The sequence below is a fragment of the Oreochromis niloticus genome, linkage group LG14 (genome assembly GCF_001858045.2).
Source record: "Oreochromis niloticus isolate F11D_XX linkage group LG14, O_niloticus_UMD_NMBU, whole genome shotgun sequence".
Classification (NCBI taxonomy): Eukaryota; Metazoa; Chordata; class Actinopteri; order Cichliformes; family Cichlidae; genus Oreochromis; species Oreochromis niloticus.
Window position 1 is genome coordinate 33,507,012 of NC_031979.2, and position 26,878 is coordinate 33,533,889.

The 26,878-nt window shown below is 40.0% G+C and overlaps 3 protein-coding genes across 4 annotated transcripts in view; 2 read left to right on the forward strand and 1 right to left on the reverse strand.

Moving 5' to 3' along the window:
• The first annotated feature begins 235 nt into the window (after positions 1–235).
• Positions 236–9,652, forward strand: hnrnpul1 (heterogeneous nuclear ribonucleoprotein U-like 1). Its single transcript, XM_003459125.4, has 16 exons — positions 236–393; positions 876–1,155; positions 1,375–1,677; positions 2,003–2,213; positions 2,313–2,386; positions 2,697–2,836; positions 3,288–3,387; positions 3,474–3,586; positions 3,770–4,036; positions 4,219–4,341; positions 4,459–4,587; positions 6,621–6,789; positions 7,526–7,789; positions 8,004–8,152; positions 8,242–8,448; positions 8,760–9,652. The coding sequence occupies exons 2-16, from the start codon at positions 918–920 to the stop codon at positions 8,874–8,876; spliced, it is 2,604 nt and encodes an 867-aa protein (XP_003459173.1). The 5' UTR covers positions 236–393; positions 876–917; the 3' UTR covers positions 8,877–9,652.
• Positions 9,057–23,283, reverse strand: rasgrp4 (RAS guanyl releasing protein 4). Its single transcript, XM_005474816.4, has 17 exons — positions 22,772–23,283; positions 16,882–17,057; positions 16,172–16,283; positions 15,906–15,968; positions 15,668–15,799; positions 15,370–15,511; positions 14,287–14,460; positions 14,031–14,147; positions 13,178–13,453; positions 13,004–13,084; positions 12,629–12,733; positions 12,390–12,499; positions 12,129–12,279; positions 11,987–12,023; positions 11,501–11,632; positions 11,199–11,392; positions 9,057–10,724 (listed from the first exon to the last, which is right to left on the reverse strand). Exons 1-17 carry the CDS (start codon positions 22,786–22,788, stop codon positions 10,617–10,619), a joined length of 2,127 nt encoding a protein of 708 aa, XP_005474873.1. The 5' UTR covers positions 22,789–23,283; the 3' UTR covers positions 9,057–10,616.
• A 1,519-nt stretch (positions 23,284–24,802) lies between these two features.
• ryr1b (ryanodine receptor 1b (skeletal)) overlaps positions 24,803–26,878 on the forward strand; it is a 65,839-nt gene continuing 63,763 nt past the window's right edge. Inside the window, exon 1 of one of the 2 annotated variants that reach the window (XM_019345188.2) lies at positions 24,803–24,946. The gene's annotated coding sequence lies outside the window, so the exon portion shown is untranslated. The remainder of the gene's footprint in view (positions 24,947–26,878) is intronic. The other variant, XM_019345189.2, reaches the window with a different exon arrangement.

Consider the following 26,878-nt stretch of genomic DNA (forward strand, 5'->3'; position numbering starts at 1 on the left):
AACAAGCGAATAAAAACTGAAAGCACCTCCAGAGTGGATGATGTCCCGCGTTTCTTCACATTACTGTAAAACTACAGTACCCAAGATGACGTCAATGTAACACTTCCTACTTTGGAACGCTCCAAGTGCTTAACGCGTAACATACAAAACATCGTTCTCTTTGATTTCATCTAAGATTATATGGTACAAATTAGTTAATGGTAAACTCGCGCTATTTGGTAGCTCAAAGAAGTGCATCCCAGTGTTTTACATTTGCAGCAGAATAATAAATTCAACCAACCGGCTCTGCTTAACTTCCGGTTCTGAGTTTGGTCAGGTTTGTGGCGCCAGGGGGCGGTAGCAACTCTTTCAGTCTTCTAACACGACTTGCCCGCGCAACTTGGGTGAAAGGAGGTAGGCCTCAACCTTGTTTCGTAAATATATTCTGTTTCAGTTCTAAACTATAAGCGGAGTGCACAGTGCATTATCTCCTGGACTTGCATGCAGACAAAGTATGGGTTGCAGCTTGCTTATTGTCTGAGTTAAAGTTTCTTCCCTTGCAGCGGCTGTCGGTACGTTAGCTAATGCTAGGCTAAGAACGTTAGCTGCTCAGCGAGATCTTCAGACGAGTAATAGCATTAGCATCTATTTTAGGGATAGTTTTGTCTTGCAAATGGTTATATTGGTAACGGCTGCAATAAAACACGAGTTTAATGGTTCACAGACGTGTAGTGGAACACTCTTTAGTCTTACAGAATCTGTCCAGCGTTGCTAGCTTAGCTAAACGGCTAACGCAGCCAGGCTGTGGACACGGTGCCGCGCAGCAGATAACATTTGAAAGTTATAAGGCAGTGTTTTTAGAAGTACCTGACCATTCCCCCCCCCATTTTTTGTAGCAAATAAAGACAACAGCCACCGAGTAGACATCTAAAATCACAATGAGTGTTGACGTGAAGAAACTGAAAGTCAATGAGTTAAAAGAAGAGCTCCAGCGCCGTGGCCTGGACACCAGAGGCCTGAAGGCAGACCTCGTAGAGAGGCTGAAAGCCGCTCTGGAGGCTGAAGCTAAGGCTGATGCTGGTGAGCAAGAGGATAAAGGGGATCAGCAGCAGGAAGAGGAATACGGTGATGACTACCAAGACAATGAAGATGAAACGGATCCACAAGAGCAGCAGGGTAAAGTACTATTTCATTAAACATTTCACTTCCATGAAACTAGTTTTATTACGTTGTTTTGGACTTTGATCCAATTTCTGCCCTTTGCTGGCATTACATTTTAAGCACTTCACTGTGCTTGAGTATAAATTAAAGTTTCAAAGTTGGGAAATGTCAACAAACTCTTTACTTTACAACCTAGAGAACACCTAAACTAAGTTTAAAATTTTACCTTTCCAGATTCAGAAGCAGCTGAGGACTATGGTGGTGGTGATGAAGCTGAAGGTGATGAAGCTGAAGGTGATGCCCCTCAAGATGAAGATGAGGGCCGAGATTCAGGTGGTTACTATGAAGAAGAGGAGGCAGAAGGTAACCCGTATGAAAGTCAGACTCCTTCAGACTCAGGCCACAATGTGCCTGACTTCACAGCAGATGAGGATATTCAGAAAACTGACATGATGTCTGAGGAAGAGACCAAGCCTGCAACAAAGGAAGTGGAGGAGGAGGAGAATGAAGAGGAGGAGAATGAAAAGAATAGACAAGGTAATTTTTCATTACTTTTATTACACAGTTGATTTTTATAGTCTTGTATTCATCTCTGATGGCACTGGTTGAGAATAGAAACGCTTTTCAGAGATTCAAACGTTTTACTGTTACTTACTGCCGACATGCAGAGGTGGCACAATGACCCAGTGATCTGCTTAAACTAAATGATGCTAAAGGTAGTGTAAAATTTTCCTTGTGGACTTTGGCAATACAGTAAAGACATGTAAACCAAACACTCAAACTGCTCTCATACCTAGTAGAAAAATTTCATGAACTTGTTTTCATGCTAAAAGGTGTTATGTGTGTTCATGTCTAATTATAGAAGTTAAAGTAGAGGTCAAAATGGAAGATGAATCTGAGGGTGCAGGTGAAAGGCAACAAGATAATCAGCACGAACAGCCGCATGGGGAAGATACCGCGGGCCAGCCAGAGCAAGTCAAAACTGAAGCTGAGAGAGGTGGACACTATGGACGTAAGAGGCCATATGAGGAGAACAGGGGCTACAGCTATTATGAGCACCGTGAGGAGAAGAGGTGAACTTCTACATGGTTTTCTAAGTTAACACAACTGTCTACACTCGGAATGGATAACACAAAGTGTACTACAATAAATACTCTGGTGTTATTATACAGATCCCGAACACCACAGCCTCCTGCTGAAGATGAAGAGGAGAACATAGACGACACTCTTGTTACAATTGATACATGTAAGTATGGTACATTTAAATAGTGTGTGAAAAAACTAGTATCAGTGTGCTGTCTATGGTTGTTTATAAATACCAGAGACTATGGGAAGTTGGACTGTTGTAGCAGACAAAGAGTCAGTTATTGACTACATGCTTTTGTTGATGGATTACCTGTAACATTTTGATATATGTATGCTCTGCTCTAATCTACAATGATCATGAGCGCACACTATAGCTGCAGAAAAGCGGACTAGATGTAGACTACCATCTTATGGCTGATATAGATGTGTTTGATGTTTTATCTAAATGTGCTTAACTCTTTGGTTTTCAGACAATTGTGATTTGCACTTCAAAGTTTCCCGAGATCGCTACAGTGGTTATCCACTGACCATTGAAGGCTTTGCTTACCTTTGGGCTGGGGCACGAGCAACTCATGGAGTCACCCAGGGACGCGTGTGCTATGAGATGAAGGTAGATGGATGCGTTTCTCCAAAGGCTTAGTAGTTTTAAAACTAGACATTTGTGCTGATGAGGTCAGACCTATTTTATGAAATGCTACCAATTTGGTGTTGTGTAATGATTACTGATACATGAAAACTTTGTGTTAATTATTGATATAGTGGATGGGGAAACTTTACTATTAACAAGCATTATCGTCAAATGTAAGAATAGCATTACCCTGTTGGCCTTTAAACCAATGTAGTTGAAAACACCATTTTTATAGAAGCTCTAGTTAACTTTTGTTTTGGTTTTGTTTTTTTTTTTTTTAACTAATGTCAAGTAATCCTTCTGGTTCTCTCACACACACACACACACACACACACACACACACACACACACACACATATATATATATGTATTAGGCAAACAGAAATCTTACTCTGTAAGAGAAACTTGTGTTTGACTTTTTTGTTTTTTAAAGATCAATGAAGAAATTCCTGTGAAGCACCTCCCCAGCAGTGAGCCTGATCCCCATGTGGTCAGAATTGGGTGGTCTCTCAACCACTGCAGCACTCAGCTTGGTGAGTGAAGCATCTGTCACAATACTCAACATGATGTTTGCTTGGTCAAATAATAAAACAATTGTTTTTATCCTGCAATGTTTTAGGTGAGGAGCCATTTTCCTTTGGATATGGAGGAACAGGAAAAAAATCCGTTGACTGTAAATTTTCAGACTTTGGTGAGAAGTTTGGCGAAAATGATGTCATCGGTTGTTACATTGTAAGTAATCGATTAATTATCTCTAAAGCTTATCACATAAGAATTTCACACATTTCTTTAATAATGTATTCTTTATTTTAGTTATTGTGTTTTTATTCAGTAATTATTGTAGTAATTTATCATAATGCTCGCATTTTGCATATTTTACAAGTTGAGATGTTTTCTTTGCTTTATCACTTTAAGGACTTTGACAGTGGTGACGAGGTGGAGATGGGCTTCTCTAAGAATGGAGTGTATTTGGGTGTGGCTTTCCGGACAACCAAAGAAGCCTTGGCAGGCCGTGCCCTGTTCCCTCACGTCCTGGTTAAGAATTGTGCAGTTGAGTTCAACTTTGGACAGAAGCGAGAGCCTTACTTCCCCCCACAAGAAGGATACACCTTCATCCACAATCTGGACATGGAGGACAAGATCAGAGGTACTAAAGGACCTGCCAGCAAGTCTGAATGTGAGGTAAGTTGGCTGTTAAATTGTACTATATAGTACATGAGGTTTTTGCCCCCACATTTGTTGTTGTTTTGGGGTGACTAAATGCTTGACTGTTAATTGTAAGTTAGCCACAATTTGTTAATTTAATTGTAACCGAAAAGTAAAAAGTAAAAATTGATGCAGCACTGATCAGAGTTTTGTTTCAGATTTTGATGATGGTTGGCCTCCCTGCCTGTGGAAAAACCACTTGGGCTGCAAAGCATGCAGAGAGTAACCCGGAGAAGAAGTACAACATCCTGGGCACAAATGCTATCATGGACAAGATGAAGGTTGGTTTTGCTTGTTGTGGGTTTTTTTTTTTCTCATTACATTGTGAATGCTGGTTCTGTTCAAAGTCTTTATTTATTTTCAAACAAAGATTTTAAAATTTATCGCTTTTTCTGCAGGTCATGGGTCTGCGCCGCCAGAGGAACTACGCCGGGCGCTGGGATGTTCTGATACAGCAGGCGACTCAGTGTCTGAACCGGCTGATTGAGATCGCCGCCCGCAAGAGACGCAACTACATTCTTGATCAGGTACTGCCCCTCCAGTTACACTCTGCTTTAATACTCACCACAGTCAGTCAATGTGCCCTGATGATCACTCTCTCTCTAATGGACTATTTATTTATCTTTCAGGGGGTCTCTGTGTATAATAGAGTAGAAGAAGCATTGATCTCCCTCTTGTCACTTGCTTGTCATGATTGTAAAAGAAAATGATTAATGGCTCTCATAAGTGACAGAATATGTTATGTTTTCATCCCGCAGTATATTGCACTTGCTATTCCCTGTCATAATACAGTACTGTTTGTCTTGTGAATTTCAACAATGTACAAGTAAACCATGACTTTGTAAAGATGTTGAGAAACAAGTAAGCTCTGACTGGTGAGTAAGAAAAACACCTTCTGTTGCTAATTTAATAAGACAGAGTTGATAGCTTTTTAAAAGCTATTTTTTAAGTGAGATATATGGAACTTTTGAGTGTGTTTTTTAATAAATTGACCCCGAAGGTAAGTACTGACTAACAGCCTTTTAGATTTTCAGATCTTTGAGCTCAGGAAATGTGGAAAAAAAAGGTAGGTGGGTCTGATGGTGGACTGTGGCTTTTCTTGGAAACTGTGAGTATTTGCAGGTAGGTTATATATGTGTTGTCTGGAATGGGACGAGAGCTCGTATGAAGAAAAGGTGAGTAAAGGTAAGTCTGAGGGACCCGTGAGACTAGCAAGCTGTTTTTGAAGTAGCATGCTCTGGTAAATGGTGCGTTTCTGACATGTTTATACTCGATAAAAGTTGTAAAGCTGGTACTTTAGACACAGAATCTTTTCTTTGAGGTATGTGATTTCTTTGTGTATTTATTAAGGAACAAAAATCCTATTTTTTGTTTTTAGCTTTTGGCATATATTTAAAGCTAAATTGGTTACTAATAAAAACTTGTATAAGTTTCTCACTGTTAAATTGTGAGATCATATTCATTACAAATTTAACTGACATTGGCATTACTTTGTTTGTTGGTCAGTGGAGAACACACTTGAGTTCTGCTGGATGAACAGAGAGATTGTTTGAAGTTAATGCTGTGAGCTGTTTGCCAGAAACAGAGTAATAAAGTGTCTTAACTGCAAGTCTTCTATTTGAATGTCATAGCATGGGTCAGTTTGATAGTTGTGCTTTGGCAGTTTTAATGTCACCTATAAGCCTAATTTAGATAAAGTGTAATTATTAAGTCCTGATTTGAAATGAGGATTTGTGAAGTGTTTTCATTCGGTTTTGAGTTCTTACACATGCTGCAAGGATTATGAAGAAGATGTGATTTATAGTGTGGCTACATTTGACAGTTGGCACATTCATCAAAGCGAAATTTAACCATGAGTCGTTCCTGCAGATCATTTTTATGGGATGTTATGGAAGAACAATGTAACTTTTTTTAGTGTATAATAATGAAATTAGGTTGTTCAGAGCAAGATATGAAATATTTATGTATTTGCTATTCCACCTGATGACTACTGCAAACTATCTACATTTATAATCGCTACATCGTAATAGAACAATAATTGAATTGATTTTCAATTCAGTCAATCGAAATGGTAACTGTAATATTATTGCCCTTTGGTTTTGTCATTGTAACTGTTCATCTGGGGCATATTTAAGTTCTTTAATGTTTGAGGTGAATACAAAATCCTCACATCTTCTCTCAGTTACTGCTCTGCGTAACTGTAGCAGTGCTTTTGAAGCATATTTACAATCAGCACATAGTCATCGAATGAACACATAATTGAGTGCGCGCATCTTGACTTTGTCATGAAGCTGACAAAGCAGACAGTTTAATCAATGTGGGGTCCCTCTATTTACAATAACTTTCTTTAGCAGTCACTGGGTACCTGGACACACAGACCGCGAGGTAAGTCTGTGGAGTGACGAGAGGCCAATAGTACCTGAGTAAAAACGTAGACTGACGTCCAAGCCAAACCTCTCTCACTTCATTATTGCAGGGTTCCAGCTTCCTTCCAGTGGAAAGCCATTACAAATAAACAATAACAAACAAGCTTCTACTTCTTTCTTGTCACCATTGCTAGACAAATGTTTATGGATCAGCAAGGAGACGAAAAATGCGTCCTTTTGAAGGTTTTCAACGCAAGGCTATTGTAATTTGTCCCACGGACGAGGATTTAAAAGAACGAACATTAAAGCAAACCAATGAGCAGGGGAAGGATGTGCCCGATCATGCTGTGTTAGAAATGAAAGGTAGGAATGCTGTGGAAACAATAAATAAAACACCAGATCTACTTTTTTACTTTTTTTCTATGTGTTGTCTCTAAAATCAAACTTGGAAGATGCCCCCTCCCCCCTTCCCTCATCATAGCCTTTGGCCAGATATCAGACCTGGATATTTTTAAAAAAGTCAACATGAATTTGATTCTTATTTTTTTGCCCTGTAACTACCACTTGCCATTCAGTTACTTCTGATGCCCTGCAAACTGAGATTTCGGCTTTGTGATAGTAGAACCAATACTGCGCAATTGGCTTCCATGAAACGAACGTTTCCAAATGACACATTTACAAGCAGTGACATGCATATGTGTCTGTAAGTTAATTTGTAACACTCTTACATCAGCTGTCCTTGGTTTGCAGAGCTGTTTCCTCTTCTCACCAACTTTTTAGTTGTCCTTTGTCCCCCTCCCCACCTCTACTGAAGTCTCCCTCCTCTCCTGTGTCTGTTTAAACAAATGTTTCCTCCATGTTCCCCTGGAGGTAATTTTTGTTCCCTTTACCCTACCATCTGCCTCATTATCTGCTCTTAGTTTCTCTGATGTACTTTTCCCCTGTACAATAGTAATTAGTTTTCATTTTGTCTTCCGGTGGTGTGGCTGCTTCGGTCTTCACTACAACCCCCTACCCCTCTTTCTCTCTCTCCCATCCTTTTTTTTGCTGGATGGGCTGTCTCTTTCCTCTCCTGTGGTCATCACTGCCACTCTTGAAGCCAACTTTACTCTCCCTGAGCCTTGCGACTTCCTGGAAGCCGTGACGTACGCTGAGCTGCAGCGTGACGAGGCTGAAAAGTTGATGAAGCAGTACAATGAGGAGGGCCGCAAAGCTGGCCCACCCCCTGAGAAACGCTTCGATAACAGGTCTGGTGGGTTCCGTGGCCGCGGAGGTGGTAGCTTCCAGCGGTATGACAACCGTGATGGAGCTCGTGGTGGCTACCAGAACCGCAGTGGAGATGGAGGCAGTGGATACAGAGGAGGTAAGAACTCTTAAATATTATTTATTTTTTGATAATTTCAAGCTAGAAAGTTGGAACATTCAGGTTAAAATATGTTTCTGAACGCTTAATGATCTCAGCTTAACAAATGTTGCGCCTGCTTTCTTCCTTTGGCTTTTACATTGGCACAACATTTTTGCAAAACAAAATTATTCAATAAATTTCTGAGGATATTTAATCTTTTTGTGTTTTACAGGCTACAATCGTGGCAGCTATAACCAGAGCAGGTGGGGCAACAGCTACCGTGACGGAGGCTCTGATGCACGAAGTGGATATAACCGCAGTCAGCAGTCAGGGGGAAGCTACAGAACCGCACCCCCTTACAACAAAGGAGGATACAACCAGGTACTTAATACGATTCATTTATGCATAAAACACCATAAATTATAAAATGGAGGAAAAAATTATATCATTGTATTCTTCTTCACCCTCAGGGCTACAGCCAGAGCTACAATCAAGGGTACAACCAGGGAAGCTACAACCAGAATTACTACAGCAACTACAGTCAGTACCCAGGATACAGTCAGAGCTACAGCCAGACACCTGCCACTAGTCAGACGTACAACCACCACCAGCAGCAGCAACCACAACAGCAGCCACAACAGCAGCCACAGCAGAACTACAACCAGCAGTATCAGCAGGTACCACTAACGTCCATTTTATTGTTCTTTGAAGTCGGGCCGTTACTTTAATAGAGCTCAGTGGCAGAAATCCTAATGAATTCACTTTAGTAGTAATAGATCTGATGGTGGCCGAGTTTTATCCAAAGTTTTCACTGTAGAAAAACTGAATCACAAAGTTCACAACTTTAAAAACGGTGTTCAGCCTTTTTTTTTTTTTCTTTCTCCACCTTTAAGGCTTTGGGAAGGGTTTAATGACGATGATGATGAAGTATCTCAAACTTGTAAACATACTTTTAACTCCTCTAAATGCTTCTTGCTTTGATTTACAGTATGCTCAGCAGTGGCAGCAGTACTACCAGAATCAGAACCAGTGGAATCAATATTACAGCCAGTATGGCAGCTATCCTGGACAAGGCAGCCAAGGCTCATCTTCTGGTTCCCAGTAGCTTCCCTCCTGCATCTGTACCTGCATCCACCTGTGTCCTGAACACCTCTGATAACTGCAGAAGATTGATTTTTGTACAGTCCCACATTGTGTCTCCAACCATAACATCCATCTGATTTAACACCGTAGCCTTCATTTGCCATCAATCAGTGTACACCTAAATTACATACAGTTTGATGTCTTTTCATTATTTTTACTGAATTAAGTCTTATTCTAAGCAGTGACCGTGAAGTGGTAGATGATAGGTATCAAGACATTTAATGAATGTTATTGATAATGCATTCAGTGTGGATGTATGAAATCCACATTTACTACAGATTGAAGAGGTAATTGTACATTTCATAGTGTGAAGAAGGCAGGAAAAGTACAGCAAACCCTGAATACTTTTGCTTGCTTTGAGAAGAACAAAATGCATGCTTTTTACATCCACGACCCTGTCCTGTCTTGCTTTTTAATTTTCAGTTACCGATTTTACATTTTCTTTACTGCAATAGACACCAAGCATTATGAAACACATTTTTTAACTAGGTGTTGATGCTGTAGTATTTAATCCAGTCTTTGATTGAGAAAAATATTTTGCCACTCTTGTTGACTAGTTCTATGTGCAGGGTTTTTTTTTTTTTCCATCCCTTTGTGATTGCGCATTTTGTCTTGTAGTTTAATCCTGTTCTTTTCAAACCATTTGTTTTCTACCTGAAAATGAAAATCAGATTTTGATCAGTTATGCAAACTGTCTTCTTGTCTTTATACAATAAATGCAGTTGTATATGCCTGTAATTGTTAATGTCCTTTTTTCCCCCCCTTCAGTGAAGTCAGACACAACACATACTGTCTTAATAATCATTGATATGTTTTTCAACTTCTTTTTTCCCAACAATTGTAAATCATGGACATAACAAAAGGAAGCGTTTAGCTAAAAATCATACGCCAAGTTTGGACCATATGCATGTGCAGTCATAAACATTGGGAAGGAAATGAACATTTGAAGTTGTAGTCATGATGGCCGATTAGGCTTAACAAGCTCCTTTTGCTATTCAAGTGGACAATATAGATGATGAAGTTTCAATAACAAATACTTTGTGATTTTTAACTAACCTTTTCTGACAGCTTAATTGAGTAAAAAACATATGAAATCCAATATTGCCATTATAGAATTTGATGTGCAAAACTCTACTACCAACTGGTCTAACAGATGCTAAGGTAAAACTCAATAATATAACTTTTTGACACATGATAAATTGATACATTAGCTGTTTGTATATGAAGTATCCAATCGACAGCCAAATAAATAACAGTTAAAATAGTTTTCCATTCTTTCCAAATTGACGAGTTGTCATATAGCTGCCAGTGTTAAAATTAACCACAGTTTTGTTGAGGTTAGTGTTAATTTCCTACCCTGCATGTGTATATATTGTATGATCAGGAAAAGCCTGCCTATAGGTTGGCATAAATTAGGAAGTAAGGTGGTTTAGCACCAGAAAACCAAGGCACCAGTTCAAAACAATATGAGGTGTTCCTCAGTAGGAAAATCCATGTTTCTGAGCCTGATAACCAATAAAATAGGAGTGACAAAGATCAAATGAAAAACATCACACAACCATGCTTGAAACACAAATGTGTCCTTTGCTGGCCTTCTAAAATAAGTGGCCAGTAAATAGTATCAGTTCAACACGAGTCAGACACGGCTTTGTCCAAAAAATGTGTTTGTGTCTGTGCTTTGTCCATGTGGGGAAATGAGTGCTCAGTCTGGCTCCCTGCTTTTGTCTTTGTACAGATGCAGCTCCTCCATCTTCTCCTGCAGGAAGGAAACAGGCATGGAGCAGCGGGTTCTGTGTGGTAGAGTGCTGACCTGAAAAACAAATGTCAAATTAATCATGAAGAAACTAGTCACTGTTTGTTTTTTCTCATTTCACAAAATCTTGCAAAGTGTTTTAAACTGCACTTGTAATGCTTTAACTCCGAAAGTAGTACCTAAAATATGAGGTCGTAAAGTCTCAGCAGTCAGATGGACAAGCTGGACACAAATTATTTTGCTGTTTTATAACAACGTGCATGAAAACGACAGTAGAGGGAGTCATTTAAAGTTGTACATATCCAAGCTCACAGTATTCTTAATTGAGTTATCATTTTGTACTGTGTCTGGTAGCAACTCAAAGTTTTTAATCTTAAATGAATCATTGCTGGAATATTTTATTGTGCAGAGGGATATTGATATTTGCTCATTTTATGTAATCATGGCATTTTCGACATAAAAACAGGATAACAGAGAAGAAAAGGTTAAGAAACCCTTCCTTTCTGAATAATCACTTGCACCATTTCTCACCTTTCTCAGTGATGGACGAGAGTGAAGGTGGTTTCCCTTTTTGTCCTTCTTCTCAGGTGTCCAAATTCCAGGATCCGTCTGAGTGGAGCGGTCCGACAGTACTGATTCACTGGTGTTACTTTTCCAGTCCAATGTACCCTTGTGGTGCTCTGTTTCATTACTCGGGGGAAAAACAAAGGTCTCCTCTTCTGAACCTGACAAAAATAAATAAATAAATAATTAATTAATTAAGTTTAGAGACTTTTTACTGACAGAGAACAATGTGTGCTTTGCGGACTGTATATGAAGAAGAAAGGACGCACTCCAGCTGTTGCCCTTGGTTCTTAAATCAGGTGCGGGGGTGCATGGACAGGACCCGGTCGTGTTTTTGTGTTTTTTCAAGCACTCAATTCCCACCAGATCTCTACAGTGTCTGTGGCAGTTTATCCCACAGTCTGGAACACAGAGAAAATGTTGAGCTTTTGAAGCACTACCACTTTAAGGATTCGTTCACTCAGATTACAAAAACATTTGTGGATTATCCAGAGTAATCAGACCATTGTTTCTGGAACAACATAGCCTATTTCAGTTTTGACGTGTAATTTTGTAATGCTTTTAGCGCTACAAACTAAATTACTTCAATAGCAGATGAAATGTCAAGAAGCCACATGTTCAGAGAATTGTCCTCTTAAACTCTGTCTTTTTCTATTGGGCAAATTCTTGCTCAGATCAAGCTGATTACTCTTGACAGTTGATTAAAGGTTAAGATCTGTGATCTTAGAGGTTTATTTTTGTGTTTCTGAGCCTACCTTTACAGTGGTAGCCCTGTTTGGTGACACCCCATAGCTGCAAGATATGAAAAATTACAATTTGACTAAATTTCTACAAAACCCAAAAGAACAAGAAGAAACAAACAAACAAAAAACAACAAACAAAGCTAATGACACTCACAAAGCCTCTACATATATCACAGAATGTTGGTCGTTTGTATGTGGTTTCATGGAAGTTATGCGCGTCATTGAAGTTGTACCCCAACTTGGCACATACGGACATTCCCCTCATGAAGTAAGAGGTGATTTCTTCACGGCTGATTTGTCCCTCCCTAGGCAGAAAATTTTCCAAAGTACAACATAGATGTAAGTAAGTTGTCCTTTCTCTGATTTGCATTTAGGTCATGACAAGAGGCCCGTGTGTGAGCTGCAGCTTCCTCACCTGTCAGTTTCTTGAGTACAGAAGGAGAAGGGGAAGTTGGCTGCTATTTTTTCAAATTCCTCCAGTGAAATGTAGCCATCCTGATTGTGGTCATAATTCTTCATTATGGACTGCAGGGGGCAACAGAGCGATCAGATATTTAGTTCCACTTGTCAAGGAACAGTTTGCTAGTTCTGCTTTAGGCTGCCAAGTAATAAGGAAGTGAGAGACAGCAGGTTGTTGCAGAGTCACATACTCACATCCACCATCTGTTTGACGTGTTTAGATATGGTGTCAGGGTCGAGCCTGGGGGTGACTCCCGAACCCCACTCTGCCACTACTGGGGGTTTAACTGGAGCTACAGGCTGTGGACAAACAGATGCAGCAATGAGACACAAAGACTGTCAGACAAGCAAGAAAGCACACACCCACCACATAATACACTTCCCTAACGTACAGCGCTTTGATGTGGCTAACTTTGATGTATTTAAGCACTGCGTCTCTGCTTTTGTTTTGAAGAACATGTTACACCCACAGAAAGTGCACAAATGTCCACCCGCTTATAAGAAGAGGTTGAAGTAAGTGTGAACCTGTGTACCGTTACAAAGAGCATTGTTCACTTCAGCTCTACTGACCTGAACCTTGGGGTTCTTGGGTTCCTTGGCATATGAGAGTTCATATATCTCATCCTCAGTGTAGTATAAATCTAGGGAGAGCTGAAACATTAACACAGAACAGAATTTTAGATGTTTGTGACTTTGTGCTATCTAACTTTGTAAAAATCCCCATCTAGTTTCTTGTTCTAGTACCGTGAGCAGATGCAGCAGGTCTTTGTTGGCCTCAAAGGGTGGTGTACAGCTGTGGAGGGCCAGCAGGTCGTTAATGTTGCTATAGAGGTGCTGCAGCTTGCTCAGGTTGATCTTTTCTTCATCTATGTAGTCCGGCAAGGCCTCATTCAGCGAGATCAGATCCTTTAGATGGACACCCAAAATGGGAACCTTGAAGCCGGTGCACTCATTGTAAACCCGACGGTAGTTGCTGTAATTACTCCGCGACGAGAGCAGCTCTGTCATTTCACTGAGAGCCTGACAGAAAATAAAGATTGACAAATGGTGATTAAAAAATATATGTTTTTAAAATATTTAATTAAGCCTTTTTTTTGTTTAAGTGGCAAACAATGAATCGTCTAAGAGTAATCTAAGATATGGCAAACCTATGCACACGTTTGTCCAGTTTGTCTAGAAACAGCTGGCTAGCTGTGATGAGACCATACAGCTAAAAATGTAAAAATCTATAAAAATCTTGTCAGGATATGACAAAGCAACCCCAAGAGGGCAGTTAAAGGTGTTGTCCCACACAGGAAAACAAGAGGTAAAAATGTGATGTGTACCAAACACTTCTCTGAGTTAATGTTACGCCCCAAAACATTCTTCCTCATACGTACAGTAAGTTTAATCGATGTGTAGGACATGCAAAAATCAGTTTTTGAATGCCACCGTATCTAACAAAGCATAAAGAATTACCAGAAACACCACTTACTGGGTTAGCAGGTGAAGAAACAGACATTACAATGATTAAGCAAAGCAATGTCTAAACATTCACACCCTTGTGGCGTGACAGGCACTAACACTGACTCATGATTACACGCAATATTTAAAATACCTTAGTGACATCAGGAGGCAACAGGTTAGAAGTGTCTTTGAGGCGGGAGATTGAACTGTGACAGAGGCCTCCAGTTACGGCCATGAGAGTGTTAAAGTTTTGCAGAGATCGAAGTTTCTAAAGGGAAAAAAGCATAAGAAATAACTGTAAATTAGAAAATGTGCACCTGAAACAGTAGACCTCTTGGCAGCCAAACCAAAATGCGTCTTAGCTCTTTTCTCCAGTTCTTGTGATGTTTCCTCCCCAGGTACTTTACCTGAGCCACATGAATGAACTTGGTGAAGACCTGGGCTCTCTGCTGGGCTGTGTGTCTGCTAAGAATCATCAGCTGGACCCACTGGGAGACTCCATTACACATCATCACTGAACGCTCCAAAGCAGGATTGTCCCGGACTGAACCTCGTACTACATAACTGCGGTAGTCCAAGAACTGTCCGATTAGAAAAGAGTTCAAGCAATAAAGGTTATTCATAATTTTAACATTTTGAATAATTTTCTCATAAAAATAAAGCAATATTTTAGCCTCTGATTGTGACCTCAGAGTAAAAGAAAAAGTTGTGGCACAACTTTGCAATTTCACAAACCATCTGGAACATCTGGAGGGAGCCCGATTGTCAGTAAAACCAAAAGATACGGTGACCACTATCCACTGTTTGGCACCATTTACTAATACTTTGTAAAGGGACTGAGATGTAGGTACTATTAGGTGAATTGATACACTGAAACCATTTCCCATAAAGTGTTCACACTTCCTATTGAAAGTTAGAAATGCCATCAACTACAGTGCAAGTTACACAACAGGATTACTCAGAATGTGGCAGAAAAACTTATTCTTACAAGTAACATATTACTGATAGTGTGATTAAAACAAAATGACCAATGTTCATGGGAAGTGTCACCATTTAAACTGTCTGTCAAAAATACTGTGAACCTTTAACATTTTTACAGTATAATATTTTTACTTTAACATACTTCATGCTCAGCTGTGTCTAGAATGAATGAAAATGCCATTAAACTACACTGTTTAGCAAAAAAACTCAAACGCTGACAAAGAATGATTAACTAAAGAGCTTTAGCTTGAATCTTAGATCATTTTATGTTTTATCCATTAATTTTGCTACTAGCTTATAATAACATTTTTACTAGAGGACTAATTATCATAACCACATAATGTACTGCTACTAATAATAATACCAAAAGTAAAACTTGTCTATGCATATTCATCAACTCTGAGTGCTTATTTCAGGACTAGGAACATCTCTGTGAGTCATGGCAACATGATGGTGTCTCATCGGGTGAAAAATTTAAGAAATAGGGAGAAGTTGTTTGGTGAACTTACTGATACATTACAGAAGTTCTTAAACTCAAGGTAGCTGAGATGCTCAGCCATCTCGTCTGGCTCCATGTGATCGAATATTAAAGATACCTTCCTCTTCTTCACAGAAGGTGAGGGTGCCTGTGATATGTTCAGGTGAGGGCTTCTAGGAAAGGGAAGCCAGGCAACAGGACAAAAATAGTCATTCTATTTATAGAATTGTTTATTGTTTATATATATATTTTTAACTGTTTTTAGACATATTTATATATATGCAGTTTTTTCAGGGTACAACGGTAAATCAAACAGAAACATGACTCACAAGCAGGAGTTTTCAATGAGCTGCGAGTGTTTCTCCTCTCCATCTGACCGGACCAGTGCCCACAGGTCCCCCATGGTCTGTTCAAGGTGGGGGTCCACCTCAAATACCGCTGGGAACTGGCTGATCCACTGCCTTGCCACAAAGCAAAACACAAAACATGTTTACTACTCGCAAATAGAGCAGGATAACCAGTTCCGTCACACTCCATCATTCAACGGTCTCAAGTGTCCTTACTCACCTGGCAAGGTGGCGGATCTGTGTCCGCCTGAGTCCTCTCTTGTCGGAGGGACAGTCCTTATAAGTAAGAATAATAGTCAAGGATCTAAACACACTGTGCAAATTATTCCAAACAGTAGGGATATATACTTGAAATCTGCTTTGCAAACATGGAGTGCAAAACAAAGCCATGCTTGTTTCCTGATCTGATTAATTAACGTGGGCATGTGATTGGGAGCAGTGCACCAGTGGAACCAGAGTATTACACTGAGTGGCAGTGGAGGATATAGAGTGAGAAGTTTCTGGGCAAATGCCTCAGATGGCACAACCCAGCTGTGCATCATCAGGGTCATGTGGACCAACTGGGTCCCTCTTGGGCTGGAAGTCTTGCCCTCTGAATCTGCAAGCAAAATGGAGCAGTGGATTCACAGGAGGAGGATTAATGTGATTAAAAACAACAAACAGTGCAATAGGCAATGAGTTTATGTTACACCAAGCAGCTCAGGTAGAATGGAGATTTCAGACTTTCTCCAGGTATGCCTGTTTTATCAACAGAAATATATATTAATTATAATTTAAAGGTTCAGTACAACCAAACTACCTAGTTTTATTTTATCCTAACATTTCCCTAGGAAAGCTTTATTTTATGCCAGTTAACTAGATCATTATTGTGAGTTTAACAGTTGATATCCAAAAGGACCTGCAACTTATCTTCATTTGATACCAAAACATGTATTTGTGTAATTTTAATGAACTGACTGATACACCAACAGAGGAGGCGATAGAGAGATTTGTATAGTTTAACATTGCATGGGAATGACTGGCTAGCTTCTGTAACCCAACAGAACAAAGCTTGATTGTATGAGACTGCTCTTTGTCTCTCTCCATCCCACCCTGTCAGTTTCTCTCACCCCCACCCCCCACACTTTCCCTCATCCCTCAATTATATAACCTTGTTGTTGTTAAAGTGTAAAACCACATGGCAAACAGAGACTGACCAAAGCAGTTTAGGCAGCGCTGTATGAGGTCATCCAGGCTGGCAGCACTGGCACTGGGAGCAGAACTGGGGCTCTGCAGGGCCCGGGTGATGTCCTGAGGACTGGGACATGTATTCCTCCTCCGGTGGACCAGCTTTTTGCCCTTCAGCACACCAGGACTCTCCACATTGGACTTCCTAAGAAAGTGAGACAGACAGAAAGGCAGATAGACAGAGTGAAAGCGAGAGCAAGAGAGGGAGAGAAAAGGGGAGCATAAGTAGCCTAAAAAAGTAGAACAATGTGTGACGAGATAGTTCAAGCCAGCATTAGAGGAAACACAGCTCCCCACATCTGATAAGCTCTGCTACAGCTCTGCTGCTGTCTGAGCCATCACGCACAAGCAGACTAACTGCACGCAACAGCTCAGACGTTTCTCTAAATTTGTCAAATAGGTAAAAGACTTGGAGCAGTGGGGGACTTCTCATTACTGACATTAGATAGGTGGCCAGTCGTGTCACACATTTAAATGTTGTACTGTATTTTTACTCCTGTGCTTTTAGAAACTTTATAAGAAGTAGTTTTGATGGGTTTTTGTTTTTTTTTCTTTAACCGCAGGTGCTAATGGTGACATAGGCCAGAGCAATTTTTATTTTTAAACTCCTATTAATGTCACGGAAAATCTGGAACAGACAATATGAGAGATTAAATAAGGCACAGTGACTGCTATAAGTCCTTATGTTTTTGATAAGTGCTACTGAAGTTACAAAAAAATCTAGAAGTCTGAAAAAGTAAAACATTAAAACATATTTGGATGCTGTTAGTATAAAAATACATCACCCATCAGTGTTCATAAGACACTGAAATTATGCTTTCTTGTTGTCGAATACAAAATAGATTTACCACATCTCACAAGTAAACCAGGCAAGAACGGAAGATCTCTCTTTGATTCACCTCGCAGCCTATAGATACAGTATGTAACCACAAGACCCATTTGTTTTAGTAATCATACACTGATGACTGGTGTCCTGCTACTGATGTGGCAGAACGTTGATGCTAATTTTCCCTTTTTTGGCCTTCAATGGAAGTTTGCAACTGAGGAGAATCCAGCCTAGTCATAGCATATAGGCCATCCCTTTGTGCATACTTTACGCTGAAGCTGGACTGATGCTGAGTGCGAGTAGGGTGACAAAAATAACTTTTTAGACAACAAAGATAAGGGAGAGATACTACATTTTATGCTTAAACACAACAGTTTTCTGTTTCATGATTATGTTGATGCTTCCTCTTCAGATCAGTGGCTCGGTTGTGCAATATCTGACCGTGTTTCACAATAACCAGTGAAATTCTTAACTTTTTTATTGGTTTCTATTCTTTGCTTTTTCATCTACATTTTAACTGGTATAGTTACCTCAGTTTTGCAAGAGACTTAAGAGAAGTCTAGATCCACAATTACCAAACATTAATGAAACTACATTTTGCAACAAACCTGCCCATTAAGAGTGTCTGTTATTTTTTTAAAAAGGTGGTGAAGCTTTGTGTTGTACTTAAGACATTTTGTACTCATGCATCTGAGCAAACACTGAGTAGTATGTAACCAATATGAAACTGTCAGTCTATACTGCAGATAATATGATGAAATTGCCAGGAAACAACTGTGAGTTCAGAGAACTGGTGACAAGTTCCCTGAATGACCAGACCTACATCCCCTTCTCTTAACCTAAGCACTCAGCTTATTTCCCCAACCCACTCACCACATGGGTACATTCTCATATAGTTTATGCATTACTAAGCATACACCTGCACCCACTGTCCAGACACTCAAAAAAATATTAAATGGCAGAACACTTATAGATACACAGGAACATGTGGTGACATTCACTTATCTATTTATACCACAAGCTGCCTGTACGTGCTGTTCCATCTAGTCATCACGCAACATATTTCGCTCACAGAGACATCTAGACTCAAAACATTAGGGGGATGTCAGTGATGAACCAGTCTCCATCTCTCTTCTTCCTCGTACTCAGGCTCCAGGTGGCTGGTTTGGAAACCTGCTGGGCAACAAAGATCTGCCTCTCGTGCTCCTCCCCTCTGCCTCATTACACAGTCTGGCTACTGAATTCAAAACACTAACATTAACAGCACAGCATGCACCATTGTGAACTAATATATTTTAAGGAGAGGAAAGCTTGTGAAATCAAGATGCCTCTGTCATTTTATCTATACTTAGCTGCCTTTTAGGTTTATACAAAGGTGTACTGTGAAACTTATATCTCATGCTGGGTAAAGTCTTTGCTTTAAGTTAAGTTGTTACATTCTGTAGAGACTGTGAAGTCCATCGATTAAAAAACAATGCAATTTGTGATTTTGACTATACAGATAACACTGACTTAAAAGTATGAACAACGTATTACCTGACCCAGATTGAAAATGAACCAATAATCCCCTAATTCATTAACAGTCTCAATAAATTATGACAATACCTATTCTATGTTCTCAAGTGTTTCAAAGTCTGTCATTTCTTTTACATGTTTGGATTGAAGTATGTACACTAATTTTGTAAATTTAAAAACAAAACTGAGTGGTTTTCTAATCTCAATGTCCTTTGCAACATATCACCTTTCTCTTTAACTCAGTGAATTCACCTGCTGTCAAAGCACTTGCACATACGTGAGACACGGCAACTACAAACAGAAATGCTGACGGGGAAATGTTGTTGATGTCATAACGTTATTCAGGGAATTTCCCCCGAGTGCTGAGTAGGTAACACAGAAAACATCAGTCAAAGATATGTTGTCTGTGTAGTGACACTGACCACCTTCAAAGACAGAGAGCTATTTGAAAATAGAGTGTAGTGGATATGGATGCAAATTAGAACACAGTTACTGTTTGGGAATTTGCATTGACTTTTTCCAAAGCATAGGGCAACTTGCATAAAAAGAACTCCCTTTATTTAGCAGGTCATCTATAGGAACACCTTTTGTGTTGAAAAAAAAAATCCTTGTGCGCATGACATGACATGACGTACTTATTAACTTGGATCCTGCTCCATTGCATCACTGACTCGTTTTTTAGGAAGACCTTCCATTCCTCATTTTCCTCACCAACTCCTACTTTGCTCACTTTTTTCCTCTTCCTTCATCCTTGTTCTATTCATTCCATTCAGGAAACAGCTTCTCCTTTTCTCTCTGGAAATCCCCCTCACTCTCTTTCCCATCTGTGTTGAGACTCCTGGCTAAAGATCCAGTAACCCCCTTCCCTTGCTCCTGCTCTTGCTCTCACACTGGCGGGGGGATATGCAAATTCCTCTCTTTCTTTCCTTAATTGATTAATTGAACCCCAGGCCCTTTGAAGGCCTTGTTTGTGTACTGCTCTTTTCCCCTGCTCTCCCCTCTCCCAACCCATGTTCTTGTTCCCCTCTGCATCAAGAGGATGCATCTTCTGCAAGGAGCTATTGACCCCCCCTCAGTACGGTATATAGTGCAATCATATAGTCCTGTGCAAAAGTTTTGAGACATCCCCAAATTCTTTATATTTTGCTAGGAAAATGTGAGCTAGGGGCAGCCATTCACTAAAACATTCAAGTGTGTGTGGAGATACAGTGTAGAAACACTGTTTTTTCAATTATAATGAGTAGGCAAGCTTTCCTGTAATTCCTTTAAATAGTCCTCAGGAAGAGGTCACGCAGCCTCTTCAAGAACATTCAAAGTTCATTTTTGGATGCTGGCTGCCTTTTGTTCTGTTCTCTGTCAAGATCTTCCAATGCTCCCTCAATAATGTTGAGCTCTGAGCTCTGGGGAGGCCAATCCATGACCTATAGTGTTCTGTTATGTGCTTTCAATCCAGGTATGTTTTTAATGAATTGGCAGTGTGTTTGGGATCATTGTCACATTGAAAAATGAAACACCTGATATTCAGATGCTTTGCATGCTCAATCAAAATCTGACAGTACTTTTGTGTATTAAAAAGTCATTAATGGCAAGACCTCCAACACCACTACCAGAAAGGCAGCGTCACACCATGACAGAGCCGCCACTGTGTTTTACAGATGGCTATAGACACTGACTGTTGTACCTCTCTCCTGACCTTCTCTGTGAATACTGAGGACAATTTGAACCAGAATTTTCAAATGTGGATTCATGATTTCATAAGACCTGCTTCAGCTGATTTTCACTCCAGTTCCTGTGTAATTTGGCCTGTTCTCCCTGTTTCCTTCCATAAGAATAGTGTCTTGAAAGCCACCCTTCCACTGAGACCATTTCTGATGAACCTTTAGCAGATAGTAGCTTGACTGACTGAAGGGTGAGATGTGTTTCTCATGTCCTGTATCACATCTTTGAAAATTCTTCTTCCTATTTCTTAAGGACTTGACATTTAGATAATGTTTATCTGCTGTAGATAGTTTGCTAGTCCTGGTACTTTTTCTTTTGTCCTCCATTTGTCATAATTTCTAAGCACACATTGCAACCCATGCCAATCCATGCCATTTTTTTACTAGGTCTTTGGGAATCAAGCACAAATACTATATTATGTGTGTCAAAGTTCAACTAAAGAAATGGGAATAAATGATGAGGTGACAGGCTGCTAATAGCAAAATGGCTAAATATACAATTTAAAATGGATTCATTCCTTGGGTTATGTGCATTTTTTATACTTGAATGATTCATAGGTTGGTGTTAAGTGGCTTAATGAAGAAATAACAATAACAAAAAACAGAACAAAATATTCCCCTGAAAATGTTCAGGTAAAAGACAGCCAATATCCAAAAAAAACCCCCAAAATGCTGAAAGACCCTTAGGACACTGTTCAAGAGCACTTTACAGTTACAAGAAAGTCTGGCTGTTTGGAAGCAAAATATCAAGAAATAAGGAGTGGCTCAAGACTTTTACTCAGTACTGTACCTGTTCAACTAAGCACTACACTATGTTCTCTCCCATTTTTGGAAATTCTCTCTCTGGTAAAAAACAGATGTATATTTAACCTACAACAATAATTCTAATGTGACTTACTTCCCTAATTTCCACTATTGCAATTTAGTTCCACGTTGAGTTTGTTGCATGCTTCTCTTTGGGGGTTTTTAGAGATTTTACAAAGATTTCTACGTTTCAGGAACGTGTTATTTATTTTCTTACATATTGTTAAACTCATATGCATAACTGATTAAAATCCAATGCTGACCTTATGTGACTGATCTAGAAAGCCCTGCCACTGAAGGGGAAACTCTATACCCTCAAAGTCAGGTAACTAATTGGACAAAACTCACATTTGGCTACCTCAACATTTAACATACAACCCTTCATTCCAGGTAATCTGATAAGATCTGTGGTCACAACTGCAGCAGTAAAAAAGTGCCTCTGAAAACACAAACATATAGGTTCTCTGCTGTATCTAAAATCTAATGCAAAAAACGTCACTGCACTGACGTGAAAAAGGAGATTACTGGACAGAACAGAAAAGCAGAACACATTTCCATGGAAAGGCAAGCAGGCAGCTCTCCACAGGCACGCACAACTGTTGAATGTTGGCTCTCACTTGTGTGCAGTACACACAAATAATTTGAGAAGTTGATAGTCTTCACTGATATGCAGGTCAAAACATTAGCTGCAGCCTTTATTTTAACCCAAAGCCTCCATGTGCACAGTGTTGAATATGACAATAAATGGCAGAAGAGGCAGACACTAGATGCAGAAATAAATGTCCTTGTTTCTCTTTGACTTTGTCAAGAGCCTTTGCACAAACCACACCACATCTCAGTTACAACCTCAATGTTCACACATCACTGCTGCACTCAAAACACTTGCTGCTGACACATACTTAGACTTACACTTGTTAAGAAACTGAGGTGCAAATGGTTCTGAGCGCAGCAAACTCTTAGTTTTAACGCACTGTCTCTTTTTTCTTATTTAATTACCTTTTGTTCTTGTTCATTGCAGAGTTCTTCTCCTCAGCAACACTCCTCCTCCACTGGTGATCCGTACAGGCATTTGAGCACGTCTCTACAGCTCCATGGTTGGCCTTGCTCCTCCTTTATCTCCTCTGTGTCCTCTATGTGTTACTGTGCACTGGACAGCAAGAGCAGGCACAGCAGGGAGGGCTGCTAGAGGTCGAAGGCTGCTCACCTATACTCATCGACTAAACTCCGCGCCTAAGTCCTGCTTATCAAACAACTCTATGAGTGAGTTAACCTCCTTCTCGCTTTATCTGTCAACCACAAATCAGTAACAAAACAGACTTCATGCCTCCATTTCCTGCAACAAAGCAGACATGCCAAGACAAAATGCCCCAAAGAAGCCTCGAAGTAGAGTGCAAAAACTCGCAACAGTCATTCACTCGTCCCCTCAACATAAACAAGTCAGCATCTTAAATGGAGGAACTGGCTCTGATAGATAGGGGAACTCACATCAGTTTCTGTGTGTGTGCTTGTGTGTGTTTGTGTGTGTGTGTGGCCGTGTGCAAGGGGGAGGGGAGAGCGAGTGAGAGAGAGAGAGTTAGAATTGTGAACACAAATGGAGTACCAATAGAGGAAGGAGGAGGAGAGTTAGAGAGAGATAGTGATGAGCAATCATATGAGCATCAGTGTACTTCAAGAGGGGAACTCTCGGGTTCTTTTTAAGTGTCAACACAGGAAAAAAAAAATAGGCCACACCTTAAAGCCTCTTTCTGATACAGTTTTCTGTGTCACTATCAAATCCTGGCAAAAAAATTAAGTTACTAAGGAGGAATCATCAAGGGGCTGGTGACACTGTTGAAACCGGACACGTGTCTCCCCACTGGATCTCCAGGGTCCCCCACATCACGTCTATCTTCCTGATTTCTCCCTTTTCTTCTTTTTTTAAACTGCCGCTGTCATTTCTCAGGGTAGCAAGTGATTACACAGGGAGGTAGTGTTTGTGCTTGTGAATGTCGCTGTGCAGCTGGACAGGGAGGCTCAAAGGAATCCTTGTTTTAACACCCCAGGAGGAAGAGGCAACCAAACAGGGGACATTAATGTCCCCAAGTCTGCAGAGGTGGCTTCTTTGCTGCAGGAAGCTGAGTGGCTGGCAGAGACAGTGAGTGGGCGACACGGCATTCAAAAGCAAAGAGAGATGCACAGGGCTCCCGCAGACCTTGCATGCCAAGTCAAAAACACCTAACATGCATTTGGATTTCGCTGAGAAGTTAGATTATTGAAGAGCTCCAGGGGAGTTCATGCACATGTTGCAGAAAGACACAACACGCCATTTCCGGACAATGTGGTAAACTTACTGTAATCTTAAGCAATGCTTCTTTAAAACAGGAAGCGCCACTCAGCTGGTGAAGAACATTGGACAAAAGAACAGCTAGTGCCATTTTACTATAACTCAACATGCTGGCACGGCGACGTTACCTGCAGCACATCCAGTGCGAGTTTTAAAGCCCCCATAAGACTTTTGTCGTAACCACTGCGTATATTTTTATATATTTTTTGTATCTATTATGTTTGCAAAGTACATATTTTGAAAATATACAGCAAAAACACCAAACGTGATGCTTACAGTCTACAGAGCAGCCGTCCTGTTACGTGGAAGAACTGAAAGTTTCATTACTTCACGTTTGCAGGGGATTCCTCCCTTTGCTTTAACCAGGTTTCAATAAATCAGTAAAATAACTCCATCTGAGTTAATTAATCAATTCCTTTAAACAACACCTACCTTAATTTAACTGTAATACTGTCATGACCTCTAATATATATTGTTAATTAATTATTTAGCTTGAGAGACACCTGTAAAGCCTTTTCCCATCAGTTCTCTGTATTATATTGCCCCCTTCAGGCGTACCGCAGCAACTGCACATAAAGCCAGCACGATTCGTGAGTTGGCAGAAAACGGGAGTCAGCAGGTTACTTCTGAATCAAGACTCATACTCCCAGAATTCATGTTAGTTCCGCCTCAGTGGCGTATTGCCTTCTTCTCCGCCTCTTTTCCTCCTGCTCTCCGTTATCCGCTGGAAGGAGTTGTGTCCCGGCGAGCAGCGTCCTGAAACAGCTTTTCCGCTGCCAGCTGCGGTTGCAGTGGGAGATGGATGAGAAAGAAAGCATGCTCAAGGATGCCAGATGGAGACAGGGGAGGTAGGGATGTGTGCATGAGCACAGTGTCTGAAGGCTGGTCACCGTTGCTGTGAGAGTGTGATGCGCTTTTCTACCCCCCAGCACTCAGACTTCCAGATTTATTGTCTGGTGCATCCCTGCTGCCTGTCAGGAGGGGTGTGCCACGGACGCTCCTGCAGATCCACTGTTTCAATCAAAAGCAACTGTTGATTTTCTGAAAAGATGGCTTTTCCGGGGCAAGTTTGTGTAATGCAAAAAATATTTTTTGGGAGGCCTACATAGTTGATTCACAGTAGAGGCAGCTGACAACATTGTGTCTAGATGTAATGTGTTTTTTCCAAGCTAAATTGCTATTTCTTTGCTTTTCAATGAATTATATGATCCCCGAAATAAGGTATAAAAATTAAAATAAATTAAAAATTATCAGTTTTCCTTGCACCGATAGTACTGTTCACACTGCTTGTTAAATTCAACCAGTCTGATCAGTCAACAGTTTAGGACCCAATGATAATGAAGTGATATTAAACATAAAAAGCAACAAATCCTTATATTTCAGGAGCAACGTTTTTGACATTTTCTTATAAGTTGCCAATTTTTTACAGAGTAAATGAATAATAGATTCATTTACGGTGGAAATGAATGTGTTGTTCATCACTGAGTCAATTTCATTATGATTTTACCTGCTGGATTCTTTCCCAGTCACTGATGAGTTCATCTCTTTATATGTTAAACCCAGGCAGCACTAAAACCGTCTAGAGGCTGTTGATAGAGGTATTGCTTCAGATAAGTGACAGGAAACTCAAAATAATAGGCTGGTAATGAATCACTATTCTTAGGGGAAATAGGAAGGTTGCTACTTTACCACTGAAGCATAAAACTGTAATTTTATGGAAGAGTGTAAAAGATCAAAGAGCTAATTAAAAGCCAGACAAAATATCTGTGCAGAGTGTCTCGTTCAGTTATTGATTGGGCTGTAAGAAAGCGTCAGTGGTGTCCACCACACTGAAAGTGCCAAGCTGTAGGTTGAGCTGTACTTTGATCCAACAGATTCCGTGATTACTTAGACAAGGATGAGAGTTATATAATATACATTTCCTGTAGTATAGTGGTGAAAATAATAATCCTGAATCAACAACGAGTCACTCAACAACACCTGCATGTCAGCTGTATGACAGGCAAGAATCTAAACCAGTTCTTTGTAACAGATCAGTTTTCTATCTTCAACTATTGTTCAAAGAATACAAGTGATGTGATGACACAACTTCTCAGCATAAATGTGGGCTATGAAGTATTTATCATGTTTTCTGCCATTTCATTTCAAGGCCACGTTTCAAAAAACAAAGAGATGAAAACATTGCGTCTTGTCAGACTTAGAGTTTTTTTGTATAGTCAAAGTTGGGCTGTGTTGGGAAAGTTATGAACCGCAGTAGTTTAGTTATTTGTCTAACAAGTTAAATATCTCGAGAAGAGCTACGAAGCCCATTAGGGTTGTGTCAGGAAGGTCATCTGGCATAAAAATCTGCCAGATCAAACATGCAGTGCTAACCTCTGTGGCGTCCTCTTGAGAATAAGGGAGCAGCCGAAAGTAGCTGCCAAATTACAACCAAATAATGTCTGATCAAACCACACAGATGAGCTTAATGACTAAAGATGTTTGGTATCTAACTTAGCTGTTGTTGTATATAAGTTCATTTTGATTAAAAGATTAATCAGCACTAAAATGAATAATGAGCCATATCCCTATAATAAATTTCTTGTAAATCTGACTTGCAATACTTAAACATAAAACAAAGAACTAATACAACCTGCTCATCAAGTGATGCAAATATCTGAATTTTCAAATAGCTCATGTTGGGCCCAGAACATGAACTATGGTGTTAATATACTGATACACTATTTATCCCAAAGGGTTTTCTTGCAAAGGCAGCTACAGTAACTTACTCACTTTGAAGA